Here is a 14287-nt window from a genome sequence, read left to right as displayed (position 1 = left end):
TAAGATTAACCCTTGGTTTGAAACTGTAAGCTTTTGAATCAATCAGTCTCTAACTTAATAAAAACCAACTGAATGATAAATCTTATAGAAACAGAATAATACTAACAGCTAAGATTCGTCGACAAAGAGAATACACCTAAAATGATCATTTCATGGCTGTTGAGAGAACCGATCAACCAAAAGGACCTTACTACAAGTTACAAGAGAAAAGTTCTAATGGAACTGCAACTCTTTTACTGGTTGGTCCACAAGGACCCTGATAATGATGGATGCCTCAGGCCTGGACGGGTTTGGCTTCGAGGAGGTATGAACATGGAAGTTTCCATTACATACTAAGCATGTTGTTGTCCAAGGCAGCAGCCTACCCTGAATTATGTCTTGGGCTCGAAGTTAAAGACTTTGATTTAGGAGGGTTGTTTCAGAGAACTCGGGAGGGGAATCTTGCTGGTCTAAACAAAGTCCAACTCATACAGGATGACAGGAACAGGAACAGGAACAGATCACAGGAGTTGGAAACTTGGAATACAGAGATCTACGTAACTTTTAAAAATAAACATTTTGACCAAAGCAAGGTGTCTCTCAAGTCAAATTGGCCACCTACTTCTGCTTTAGATTCTTGCTCTGCAAGCAAATCAAGTTGACTGTTCCTCCATTTATTTATTTATTTAAATACTCCGTGAATCAGTAGAACGAAGCTGCACGTAGCCAGTGTTCGTTCCACAGCCCACGGAGCTCCAAACTCCAGAGGGCGTAGCCGCATCATCCGCTGCACGGGAAACCCACTTTCCAATACAATTCGTTCTCCATTCCTGGGACTTTGGGGTTCCTTTCTGTCTCATCACTCTCTGTGAGTTTATTGCTTAACCCTTTTCTTTGCCTTGCCTTCTTTTTTTTGTTTCTCTCTGCAACTTCGTGATTTGGCTTTTGGGTTTTAGGTGCCCCTATGTTCTTTCTCATGCTCTGTTCTTGATTCTTCAATGGTGAGCTGATGTTATGATGATGATGTTGTTGTTCCTTCTCTGCTCCTGAAGTTGTGAACATAATATCGTTTTGAATTTCTTAGACAAGTTTAGGATATAATGACAAAGATGAGCCTTTTTTTCTTTTTCCTTCCCTTTGTTACCATTTTCGGCCTTCGTTTCATTTACTACTTTTTATCTTTTTCATGAAAATATTATTTTTGTTGTTAATGACTGAACTGATAAATACAGGTTTTTCGTCGTCTGTCCTTTTAATGAACGTCAAGCCTAATTTGATGAAGCTTTTACGTTGGTTTGTGTTGTGAATTCTGATGGCTGTTTCTGCTCAGGGAGATGATGAGAAACTTTCTTTTTCTCCTATTAATTCAGATCCAGACATCCTTTACTTTGCTTCCGAAGCTTATTCCGAAAATCACTTTCCCAACTTCACCTCCTTTAAAGCTGGCACTGTTCAATCTTCTTGGGGTTTATGGTTTTCTGTCGTCATCTGAATCGGTCAAACCCCTCCACCCTTAAAATCTTTACTTGGGAAATTTCCAACTCTGTCTCTTTGTGTGATTCGTTATCTTTTACAACTCCCCTTTTCCCTCTCTGTATTTTTATTGAGGAATATTACTCCAATTTTACTTAATTCGGGTCAACTTCCTTGCTGTGTTATTATTGCACAAATTTCTGTTTACAACTTTGGATTCACAAGAACACGTAGTCCTACGGCAATTATCTTTTAAAAATTAATATCTGATTGGCCTGTTTTAAATACTGATTGCCTCTCACTTTGCCTTCTTGTTTTGCAGTGTTTTGACCCTGCTCAGTGTTTCTAGCAGACTGAGTTGATAAACCAAGAAGACTGAGTTGATAAACTCTTGGTGTAGTAAAATGGCTGAAGAGAATGGGTTGGATGTGGATATAGAAACAAACAAGGCCACTGCATCCACAAGCAATGCAGTTATTACTCAGAAAGATGAAAACCAGGGAAAGACTGATGCTGAACAAAAATCTGAGAAGAGCAAGGGAGAGGACGAGGGTAATCAGACCATTCCATACAGCAAGCTCTTCTCCTTTGCAGACTCAAAGGATATCATATTAATGGTGGTAGGCACTGTAGGAGCTATTGCAAATGGAGCTGCCATGCCTATAATGACTGTTCTCTTTGGCCAACTGATCAATTCTTTTGGAGAAACTGACAACAGCAAAAGTGTGGTTAATGTAGTTTCCAAGGTATGCATCGACATGTAATATTGATAGTTCATCTTGAGCAATGTACCCATGTAGATATTACCATTCCTTAGGATATAATCCAAGTTGGACTTGAACCTACTTGAAACTTGAAGAACCTGGTACTATCCTTCTAACCGTCAATTAATGTGCAAATCTCTCTCTTTGGTAGAATGTACTTATTTTCTTATCAATCTATTATGGCCTTTCGTTTGAATTTTTTTGTTTTCTTCCCCAATCAACTGAACTATGTAATCATTTTACAAATCAAAAGTTTTGACACCTAAAAGTGTTCAATTATGTTTTCAGGTATCTTTGAAATTTGTTTACTTGGCCCTGGGATCTGGAGTGGCATCCTTATTACGTAAGTATATTGGGCTCTTATAAATATGCAACATCATTTTTGTAGCCATATATTAGTCCAGAATACATGAAATTAATATTTCAATCAAGGTGCTAAGAAGCCCAATATCTGTTGTTTGTCAGAGGTGTCTTGCTGGATGGTCACAGGGGAAAGACAAGCAGCACGAATAAGAAGTTTATATTTGAAAACCATTCTGAGGCAAGATATTGGTTTCTTTGACAAGGAAACAAACACTGGAGAAGTTGTAGGAAGGATGTCAGGTGATACTGTCCTCATTCAAGATGCCATGGGTGAGAAGGTACTCCTGCTAATAAATAAAGCTGCAGAAATAGTTTCTAATTGCTTCATTAACAAATTATAGGTAAAGTAGTCACCACTTATTTTGTCTTTTATTTTACAGGTGGGGAAGTTCATTCAGCTAATAACGACATTCATAGGAGGCTTTGTGGTAGCTTTCATTAAAGGGTGGCTTCTCACCCTTGTCATGATCTCTACTATTCCTGCTCTTGTGATCTCTGGGGCAGCCATGTCCATTGTTATTAGCAAGATGGCATCCAAAGGACAGACTGCTTATTCTAAAGCATCGACAGTTGTGGAACAGACAATTGGTTCAATCAGAACAGTATGTAATAGTGGTCAAATTTAACATACCTATGCAGTATCAGACTTCATCTTGCAGCAGGATTTCATTTTTCTTTTCATTCCTTCTCTTCTTTGAAGGCTGAATGAGTAACCCTGTTCATGTGTCAGGTCGCATCATTTACTGGAGAGAAGCTAGCTATAATTGCATACAACAAGTCGCTCAACAGTGCTTATAAGTCTGGGGTTCAAGAAGGTTTAGCTACTGGATTAGGTCTTGGTTCTGTTATGTGTATCATATTCTGCAGTTATGCTTTAGCTGTATGGTATGGTGCGAAGCTCATAATTAACAAGGGATACACAGGGGGTGTTATCATAAATGTTATTGTTGCAGTGTTGACTGGATCCTTGTAAGTTGTTGCAAGCTGCTGCTTCTTTTCTTCCATCTGATGAATGCAGTTAAAATTAACCTTAGCAAAGGGAAAAGAAAGAATGGAAAATGTATTTAATACTTCTGTCTGTCTGTCTACAGCTCAGTTTTTTGTTTAAAAATTCTGAAAAATATCTAATTGCTTTTCTCTTTGTTGTGCTGAATGTTATAGGTCTCTAGGGCAGGCATCTCCGTGTATAACTGCGTTTGCTGCTGGACGGGCTGCGGCATTTAAAATGTTTGAGACGATAAACCGGAAACCAGAAATTGATGCTTATGATACCAGTGGGAGGACACTGGATGATATTCATGGGGAGATTGAGCTAAGGGATGTGTCCTTCAGTTATCCTGCTAGACCGGATGAGAAAATATTTAGTGGTTTCTCTCTTTTCATACCTAGTGGAACAACAACTGCTTTGGTTGGACAAAGTGGAAGTGGCAAGTCAACAGTGATCAGCCTCATAGAGAGGTTCTATGACCCGCAAGCTGGTGACGTTCTGATAGATAATATAAATCTCAGAGAGTTTCAGATAAGATGGATAAGAACTAAAATTGGGCTTGTCAGTCAGGAACCTGTGCTGTTTGCTTCTAGCATTGGAGAGAATATTGCTTATGGGAAGGATGGAGCAACTGCAGAAGAAATTAGAGCTGCAGCTGAGCTTGCCAATGCTGCCAAGTTCATAGATAAGCTTCCTCAGGTTCTAGCTTTTCCTGTCCTTTTGGTTAGCTTTAACAGCTTTTTACTACCTTAAATCAATTCCATCTTTTTTCTTCACAAAATTTAACTGCATTTCCAATACTTTTAGGACTGTATACTCGAGATAATTGATGCTGTCACTTTTCTCTGCCCCAAGTAAAATTGAAAGCATTTACCAAACAACCCCATTCACCCTCCCCTCCCAAATGAAAAGTTGAAAGTGATATAATCTATACTCATGAGGTCACTTTTGCAGCAAAGAATAGTTCTGTTTTGCTTATATTAGAGCGAGAGTTGAATAATTTTGCTTTCTGTGGACTTATGATTGGAGTTGATACCTATAGTCTGCCACTCTTGTTATGCAGCTTAGCAGTGAACCCTAAAATTTATGTCAACATGCCCAAGCCCAATAACTGCCACGTACCTTTTAAGTCCTTGAACATGCTTGCTTCAGAATTCCATTTTTTGAAGGTAGAAGACTTAAACAGTAGCTTTGTTTGTCAGTTATGGGCCTCATAGGGTCAACAGTGAAGGATCTTTATATGGGAAAGAGGAAGGTGAAGATGGGATTCACAAAAGTCCATGGTATGAACCCCACAAAAGGCTGTTTGTTTAGAAAAGTTCCTTTATTTTCCCTTCTGAATCCCTTTATATAGACTAATTATAGCTTTTTTGTTCATCTTAGTGAAGGTTTCTTCTTTTTGCAACTCTTGTGATTTGACACTGGTGTAACACTTTCTCAGTAGGTTAAGCTCTGCTCTTTTTCCTTAGTAAAATTCCGATAAAATCTAAAATTAGGTGACCTCATTGCCCCTTTTCTGTCATTTTCATTTTCTTCTGATTTGGTAGGAATAGACCTGCATTTACACAGCAACTGTAAACACATATCTGTGTTGAATAAAAATCTTTTATGTATTTTATCTCTAAAGATTTGGTAGAGAAAAAGATAGTCCTGATGGAACTTATTCAACTGAGAGTTCTTGATATTAGGCTTCTCCTAGATGTCATAAGTATGAATTGTAGTTGATTAAGTCTCCATTATTTATTTTTCATTTTTAAAATAGGGTAAGTACAAAGAGAAGGAAACTAGCAAAGTCTGAGTCTGAAATGATAGCTTTACACCTCCCTTCTCTCCCCCACTGTCATCTGTCAGAAAGAGAAGAACTAGCACACTCACATTAAGAAACAATATCTCAGTCTTTGCTGCATGTCAGTGACCAAAAAGATCCTTTACTGAGGGAAATTGCCACCATAACAGAAGAAAGGTTAGATTTTGCTGCACATGTCAACAAGAAGTCCGCTATTCGTTTCGTTTCCTTCTACAATGTAAGACCTTCCATGGATGAAACAAATGAAAGGCTGAAGAATGAGCCATCTTTGATGGATGACGAAGTGGATAGGTACAAGCACCAATTGAAGTGTGTTGGTTCCCATAGGGAGAGTCCTACCCCCTCCCCTCTATCTTAACAATAAGGAGTATATTTTGGTCCTGAGGGGTAGAATCATGGAACTTATGTTAAGCAGTAAATTTGGTTGGAGTTGCAAAAACCTCATCTCTAGATTTGACTTCGGTAGAAAGAAAGATTTCCATTATAAGTCAAGATGTAAAGGCTGAGAAAGAAACAAGAGAATTCAGCATTCGACCTTCAGATCAGTGAATCTGCACTGTAAGAGAGCTGTTGAGCTTATTATTATATGTGAAGACGTAAGGGCTGCCCCTGAATATATACTCTTCTAAATCAATCTTCTAAGTGTGTTGAATTTGAGTATGTTTGAACAAATTCCGTGGTGGCACTTTCGTTTGGTTTAACATTTTGAAATAAAACTTGCAATTGTTTTTTAGATGATTTCCAGAATGATTCTGTTCCTTGTACAAGTATGATGCATCAGTCTCACACAACCATGGAAATCTTGCTTGTCATGATTGGAAAGAGGTAGAGCGAAATCCAGTAGGTTGTGAAAATATGTGGTCTACATTTTGAGAATAACTAATTATTAGTCCCATAGATGTTGCCATATGACACTCACATATGCATGTCAAATTTGCTGGATCACAATTCACGGATGCTACCTTCTCAACATCTTTCATTCTCTTTTCTTCCCTTTCTTTTTTCTTTTTTTAATCACTGATTTAAAGATATCATTTTTTCCATAAATTTTTTATTCCTATGTGTTTATTGTTTTCAGGGGCTTGACACCTTAGTAGGTGAACATGGAACTCAGCTGTCTGGAGGGCAGAAACAAAGAGTTGCCATTGCTAGAGCAATTTTGAAAGACCCAAGGATTTTACTCCTGGATGAAGCTACAAGTGCACTTGATGCGGAGTCTGAGCGCATTGTGCAAGAGGCATTAGACAGAGTCATGATCAATCGAACTACAGTTATTGTTGCCCATCGTCTGAGTACCGTGAGGAATGCAGATACGATTGCTGTCATTCATCAGGGAAAGATAGTTGAGAAAGGTAGACACCTATAAGTAGTAAAAACATGCCAATTCAAGTGGAGAAAACCAAACTTGTGCAGCTCTTTTTATGTGGTTTTATTAGTCTCTTTTGGGCCTTGGATGACTAGTTTGTTTGTTTTCTTTGTCTGAGACTCTGAAAGTTACAATCACTAAGTTTAATCTTTATGCATTTATAGGTTCTCACTCAGAGCTAGTGAAGGATCCTGAAGGAGCATACTGCCAGCTTATACGCTTGCAAGAAATGAGCACCCAGTCAGAGCATGGAATAAATGATCCTGAAGTAACAGTGGATTCAGCCAGGCAGTCAAGCCAACACATGTCCATCCGACGGTCAATTAGTCGTGGATCATCTGGACCTGGGAACAGCAGCCGCCACTCATTCTCAGTATCATTTGGTCTACCTACTGGAGTCAACATCCAAGAGACAGAATTGACAGCAGAAGCTGATAAGCCACCCACATCACAAGAACCACAAGACGTCCCAATTCGTCGCCTTGCATACCTCAATAAACCAGAGCTCCCTGTATTACTACTTGGTGTTGTAGCTGCAGTCATCAATGGTGCGATACTACCAGTTTTTGGCATCCTCATTTCCAGTATAATCCATATATTCTATGGGCCAAGGGATAAGCTTCGGAAAGATTCAAGCTTTTGGGCACTGATGTTCGTTGTATTGGGAGTGTTGTCTTTACTGGCAACACCTGCACGAACATACTTTTTTTCTGTGGCAGGTTGTAAGTTAATAAGAAGGATTCGGTCAATGTGCTTTGAGAAGATTGTTTACATGGAGGTTGGTTGGTTTGATGAACCTGAGCACTCCAGTGGTACAGTGGGTGCAAGACTTTCAGCAGATGCAGCAACTGTCCGCAGTCTAGTTGGTGATGCTCTTGCACTTCTTGTTCAGAACACTGCAACAGCAGTTGTCGGTTTGGCTATTGCTTTCCAAGCAAGCTGGGAACTGGCACTTATAATCCTTGTTTTGCTGCCTCTAATTGGCCTTAATGGATATGTCCAAATGAAGTTCATGAAAGGATTCAGCGCAGACGCAAAGGTTTGGCTCAAACTCACACTTTTCCAGATGCTCATTATGGAACCCTAACACACGCACCCTCAAGTTAATTTTTTCATGCAAAACAATATGATTGGAATTGTGAGAGTTGGATATGCATCATGACAAATGATGACCAATCTCAACCATATACGTCTGGCTTGACATCTTGTTGTTGCATAGGTCCTTAGTCATCCAAACATCCCAGTCAAGTCAGTCAACTTTTTCGAACAATTTTCATGACATGTGAATACATGATGGGGGATGACATATCCAAATCCACTGAAATTTGGGCACTAATATTGTTATTGCATTGTAGTTATAGCATGCATGTGTAGACCCCTCCATTGATCTCATGCATACTGAAAACATTCCGAGTTTTTCAATAAAGCATTTGGATATACAGATCAACTAAACTAAACTTCAAATTATTATTTGATATTGTTCTAAGCAGATGGGGTTGTTCATAAACATTTTCCTGTTTTGGACTTCTTGATTGCTCCATGACCAATGTTCATTGGTGGAAGTTCCAGTTTCTGTTAGGATCCACTTTTATTATCTGAATTGGAACATCTGTCATTTTATAACAAGAGTAAGCTCTACCTATCTTCTGCTTCCAAATTATGATAGGATTCCATGCTTCATTAGGATTGACTACTACAACTTTAGTGAAGGTTTGAACTCTTTTTGGCCTTGATTAATTGGTCTGCAAGTGAGATGGGATTACTTTTCAAACTGGTAACCTCACCTGATGAATTGTGAAATCATTGACTCCTAGTAATATGCACTTTCAAGAAGGTGTGGTAATATTCTGGGTTGTCACCCATAATATATTGTCCTGGTTCTGGGTGCCGAAGAGACTGTTGGATGATGGTTTCAGATTGATTTCTTTTGTCCAATTTCATAGTTGGTTCTTGACTTCTTGTTCAGCTCTTTGACTATTGGAGCAACAAGGTCGAATTTGTTTACACTACATAGATTTAAGCCAACATGGATGCAGGCCGAGCAGTATAGATGTGACAATATTCCTTCAACCTTCTTTCCACCGTGTGGTACATCAACTGGGAAATTCCTAAACAGAATATGAGGATAGTGCTATATTTTGGATGATGTTTGAAATTTGTTCCTAATTAAATCAGGTGGCCCTGTATTTCACAATTTTTGATTGCTTTGAAAATGAGTTGTTTAGCTTAGGAGTTGAGTCATGAGTTTTAACTTCTGGTCCAGAGTCCAAACCCTAAAAGCATGTTTAAATTGAATATGTATAATGGTTTTGGGCTCTAATTTTGCAATTACTATATAGACTAGGTGGCAGGTTTGGTTACATATTTAAGGCCTCCTCTAAAATCTGAGTTCAAATCACGTCTTCAGATTACAATCAACACAGTTTAATATTCAATTTGAATCTTGACTTCAAGTTTAATATACTGAATGATTTCTGAAAGTTACCTACCCCACTTACCAACTTGATCTAGTTTTAAAGTTGAAGAAGAAAATTATTGGTATTATTCCAAAATAGTGCCATAATTATCTGTCACAACTATCAACTTACAAAGTCACACATAATGGTTTCTGATATGAGATAGATGTTTGGATGGTTGCAGATGATGTACGAGGAAGCTAGTCAAGTGGCTAATGATGCAGTTGGAAGCATTAGAACAGTTGCTTCTTTCTGTGCTGAAGAGAAGGTGATGCAACTGTATAAAAGGAAATGTGAAGGCCCTCTTAAATCAGGGATAAGGCAAGGATTAATTAGTGGTGTTGGCTTTGGGCTGTCCTTTTTCCTTCTATTTTGTGTTTATGCAGCCAGTTTCTATGCTGGAGCCCAGCTTGTTGCACATGGGAGGACAACATTCACAAAAGTTTTCCGTGTAAGTATCCTATCGTTTGTTGATTATTATTGACACCATTTGGTTTTTTGTTTTCCTCATGGTGTTCTATAAATGTGTTGTAGAAAACGACAATTTAATACAGCATGAGGTTCCAGATGCATGCTCACTGAACCAAACTTTAATAGCCTGCATATTAACTTAAATTTGTGGTCTAATAGAATGTTCTGTATATGGTTGGCAGGTTTTCTTTTCCCTCACAATGGCAGCCATTGGGATTTCTCAATCAAGCTCCCTTGCACCCGATGCCAGTAAAGCCAAGGCTTCCACTGCATCTATTTTTTCAATTCTTGATCAAAAGTCAGAGATAGACTCGAGTGATGACTCCGGATTGACAATAGAAAATGTGAAGGGAGAAATAGTGTTTCAGCATGTTAGTTTCAAATATCCAACAAGGCCCGATACTCAGATATTACGCGACCTATGTTTAGCAGTTCATTCAGGAAAGGTATGATTTTAACTCTGCATTTTTCAACGTGTCCTACTCTTAAGTCTGTAAAAACTGTTGTCAATCAAGTTTCCAGCTTGTAGAAGAGCATCCTTCAGAATTTTTTTTCTTTCTGCCATCCTTTAGAAATAACACTCTGGGTTCCATATATCAGACAGTTGCCCTGGTTGGCGAAAGTGGGTGTGGAAAATCGACAGTGATCTCATTGTTGCAGAGATTTTATAACCCGGACTCGGGTCAGATCACATTAGATGGGACTGAAATTCAAAAGTTCCAGTTGAAGTGGTTGAGGCAGCAAATGGGTCTTGTAAGCCAGGAACCTGTCTTGTTCAATGAAACAATCCGAGCCAATATTGCATATGGGAAGGAAGGAGGTGCAACAGAGGCAGAGATCATAGCTGCATCAGAATTAGCAAATGCCCACAAATTCATTTGTGGATTGCAACAGGTCAGGATACTGCAGCCTTGCTATGTTTAGGTTGTTATTTCTCCTCAATACAGAATGTTTAGTTTGTTCCATGCAATACAATTACAACTTCACTCCCTACAGCTCACCTGCCTAAGTCCTCGCACAGTGACTCAGTAACTGGTTGCCTTACTAGTATCTACTATATATGTTGTTTGTTTGTTTGTTTGTTTCTGATGAGATTGTAATTTGCAGGGTTATGATACCATCGTAGGGGAACGAGGGGTCCAATTGTCAGGTGGTCAAAAGCAACGGGTAGCAATTGCACGTGCAATGGTGAAGGCACCAAAGATTTTGCTATTAGATGAGGCAACGAGTGCATTGGATGCTGAATCTGAGCGTGTGGTGCAAGATGCACTTGACAGGGTCATGGTGAGCCGCACCACAGTCGTCGTAGCTCATAGGTTATCAACTATTAAGGGTGCAGATTTAATTGCAGTGGTAAAAAATGGTGTTATTGTGGAGAAAGGGAAGCATGAAACATTAATCAATGTGAAGGACGGGGCTTATGCATCCTTGGTAGCACTTCATACCAGTGCTTCATCTTAGTAGTGATTTTCTTAGTATTCACCCTCCACAATTTTTGGTGATCAAATTAGAAGTCCTTTGTTCTTTTGTGGAGAGAGAGGAATTTCTTTTCTATGTTATTCCATTCTATTCTGTATGATGTTCACAATTTATTAAGAGTGTAAGCCAATTCAGATAGGTGTAATAGGAATTGGTCTTAAGTTGTAAAATCATTGTCAATGGATTTTGTTGATTCTAATCCAATATCCGAAACATTGTTTCAGGTCGATCCGTAGTACAACTAAAAAGGGAAAAAGAAAGAGATTTTTTCAAGGTGCTATTGGGTTGAAATTCTTGACTGTCCACTTAAGTGAGAAATATTTTAGATTGTTCACTCTAGACTTTTTGAAGACGTACAAGTTAATTAAATTTTGATTATTTAACGGATAATAATGCCCCTCACCCACTTAAATGATTTTTTTTTTTTTGGTAAAATCCCATCACCTACTTAAACCCTAAACCCACTAAAATGATTTTAATGCCTCTTCATTCTTACACTACTTAGCCTTTAAGTAAGTGAAGGGATTTTCTCTTTCCCATCTTCTTTTTGCACTTTACTGAAAACCCCACCACTTGGCGGGCAACCATCACCTCCACCTTCCCTGCCATGTCCAACCACCCTTTGTTCTTGTTCTTCTTGTTCCAAAAATCTAGGAACTCAAATTAAAAAAAGATTTTTAGAGGAAATGCGCCCACTGCTTAACAAGTCTATCTCAAACTTTATAGAGGAATCTGAAATCAAAAGTCATGGGGTTCCTTTAGAGAGTAAGCACTAGGAGCATTTCCAAAAACATCCATTTGCAGGAGACTAAATGTTCGAGAAATTAACCCAGTTCGATTCGATCAATTTCGAAGACAAAGGGACAAGAACATTCGGGTTTCTACAGAACCCACTAGAGAAATAGTTTCCGAATATTGAAATGGAGCTCATTTTGAGATTTTTGTGACTTCTATCGATTTGATTTCCCAAAACTAATGAGATGGCAATAATGACACAGGAAGTAAAACAAAAATATAAAACCAACAGAAGAAGAGATTTGTAGTTTCAGAGTTATAGTGTTCTATAGCACTTGATAGAAGTAAGAAACTGAGATGAAGAAGAGAAGCAGAAATAAAAATCCTAAATTTCTAAAGATGAAAAAAAATACTCAATTGATTTGTTCTGGGATTCGATTGGGAAAGTGAGGGTCCCATCGTGAAGATGAAGGGGTGAAGGAAATCTAGAGGTTTTCATGGTCAACCCATCGAGAGATCCCAACAATGGTTCTTTGTTTCTGCAACAAAAGGTAATTTCAACGAATGTTGTCGTTCTTTTAACTTGTTCTGAAGGATTTATGGCCCAGATTTTAAGGACCCATTAGTTGATTTGCGGAAAAATCTGTTTTTGCTTTCGGGTTTCTTTCTCTGTCATGGGCTTGTGATGCTTTCCGACAAGGGAGGGGTGGTGGGGTTTCCGGTGAGGTGTAGGAAAAAGATGGTAAAGGGAGACTTAAGGATTGAGTAATATCAGTTATAGTGAAGGAGCATTAAAGTCATTTTAGTGGGCGAAGAATATTATCTTCCATCAATGTTAAACTTAACGTCAAAGAGTCAGATTTTAATTGTGTGTAACTTTTAGGCCATTACGATTCAATCCTTAAGTGAAATTCGAAGAAAAACACACATAGAAGGCAAAAGATTTGATAACGGAGTTCGGTCTCACGACCTACATCTCTGGGATTCAAGAGAGAGTCCAATTGCAATATGAAATATATATAACCTTACAGACTTTTGGAGAAACTATGTACAATAGAGATAGGGCAACGACTAGCGATCATCTTGGCATTATCCACGCTTGAAACCACATAGAAATTGCCGGCGAACCCACCTTCATCAACAACGGCAACGGTGAGACACATAACCTCCGTTTACGTGAGAGATGAGAGAGAACAGAGCTCCAAATGAAAAACTAGCAAATGACCTTAACCTCTCTCAAACCAAACCATAACTCATATATACATAAAGCATGAACCAGTTGGTTCAACCCAAAAAGGTAAATTACAGATTAACCTTTTACATCTCCCCCTTAATTTGTAAGAACTTTCCTCAATATAGTGACTGAACTTCAACCATCATCATCCATGTACCTGCAAAACAACAAAAAACACAGAAATGCAGCAGTACCAATGAAAAGAAAAAAAAACCATGCATCTAAGCAAAACCCAACAAAATATGCATGAACATACAACCTAGCAAGAACAAATGGAAATGAATGCAAATGAGATGAAGCGATAAAATCAGCTCAACAAATGCATAAATATGAACCAACTACGTATGGACAGTAAAATATGCACAACCTAATATGCAACAACACCTAGCAAAATGTAGACCATGCCAAAAGAAAGTATAAACTGCAGGTATATAATGCAAACTTATGCAGTAGGTAGAAGCTCCATAAAACATAATTCAAGAGTTCATAAATCTAACCAAAACAACCATGGACAGCAAACCATGTACAAACTAGGCATACATCTCAAAACTAGTGATAAACATGAACAAGAGCTGTAAAAAATTGGATAGTATCTCCCCTGAAAATGCAATGTATGGAAAAAACCTGATAAAACAATCAAACACACCTGAATATCACCATACCAATGAAAAATGAAAATCAAAGAATATACTCCCACAAGATGTGTTAAACCATCAAATAAACTTAACCATGCTAGCAAAAGCATAACAACATATGAATCTAAAAAACAAGTAAGATTTAAAAACAAGCCAGTGTAATCTTCAAAGGGAAAACATGGTCACACCCTAAGACAAATTAGGTCAACAAAGCTTCACGACCATCACAATGAACAACTTGGAACCAGAACAATAATCTTTGCCAAAACAGGCCATGAATCTACACAAATGCTCACATATAAGTCAAACCAAATCTAATACATATTACATGATACATAAGAGAACTTAACAACTAGAGAAGTTACAAATAAATTTTCTCTTCTACATTAGTGTGAAGAAAGACAACAAGCATCCAATTACCCAAAACATGATGTAGAGAGTAACTCAGGATAGAAAACACTCTTATAGACTTACATTTAACAACAAAATGAAATATTAAGAAATAATCAGACAATCACTCAAGGTAAACCTAAAGGC

At 38.2% G+C, this 14287-nt stretch overlaps 1 protein-coding gene across 2 annotated transcripts; it reads left to right on the top strand.

Annotated features, from left to right (window-relative positions):
- The first annotated feature begins 271 nt into the window (after positions 1 to 271).
- Positions 272 to 11480, top strand: LOC149019785 (ABC transporter B family member 11-like). 2 transcript variants are annotated; one of them, XM_089153775.1, is made up of 13 exons: positions 272 to 847; positions 1775 to 2198; positions 2505 to 2559; positions 2682 to 2857; positions 2960 to 3181; positions 3310 to 3548; positions 3741 to 4266; positions 6453 to 6726; positions 6905 to 7779; positions 9381 to 9647; positions 9850 to 10113; positions 10268 to 10561; positions 10775 to 11479. In XM_089153775.1, exons 2-13 carry the CDS (start codon positions 1857 to 1859, stop codon positions 11126 to 11128), a joined length of 3888 nt encoding a protein of 1295 aa, XP_089009901.1. In that variant the 5' UTR covers positions 272 to 847; positions 1775 to 1856; the 3' UTR covers positions 11129 to 11479. The 2 variants fall into 2 exon arrangements, with proteins under 2 accessions (XP_089009901.1, XP_089009902.1); XM_089153776.1 differs by lacking the exon at positions 272 to 847 and adding an exon at positions 854 to 980 and having other exon boundaries at positions 10775 to 11480.
- The last annotated feature ends 2807 nt before the right edge of the window (positions 11481 to 14287 follow it).

Source organism: Hakea prostrata, chromosome 4 (assembly GCF_041222555.1).
Source record: "Hakea prostrata isolate BN-2017 chromosome 4, UWA_Hpros_2, whole genome shotgun sequence".
Classification (NCBI taxonomy): domain Eukaryota; kingdom Viridiplantae; phylum Streptophyta; class Magnoliopsida; order Proteales; family Proteaceae; genus Hakea; species Hakea prostrata.
Note: the sequence above shows the minus strand (reverse complement) of the source record. Positions and strands in the feature narration are given on the sequence as shown.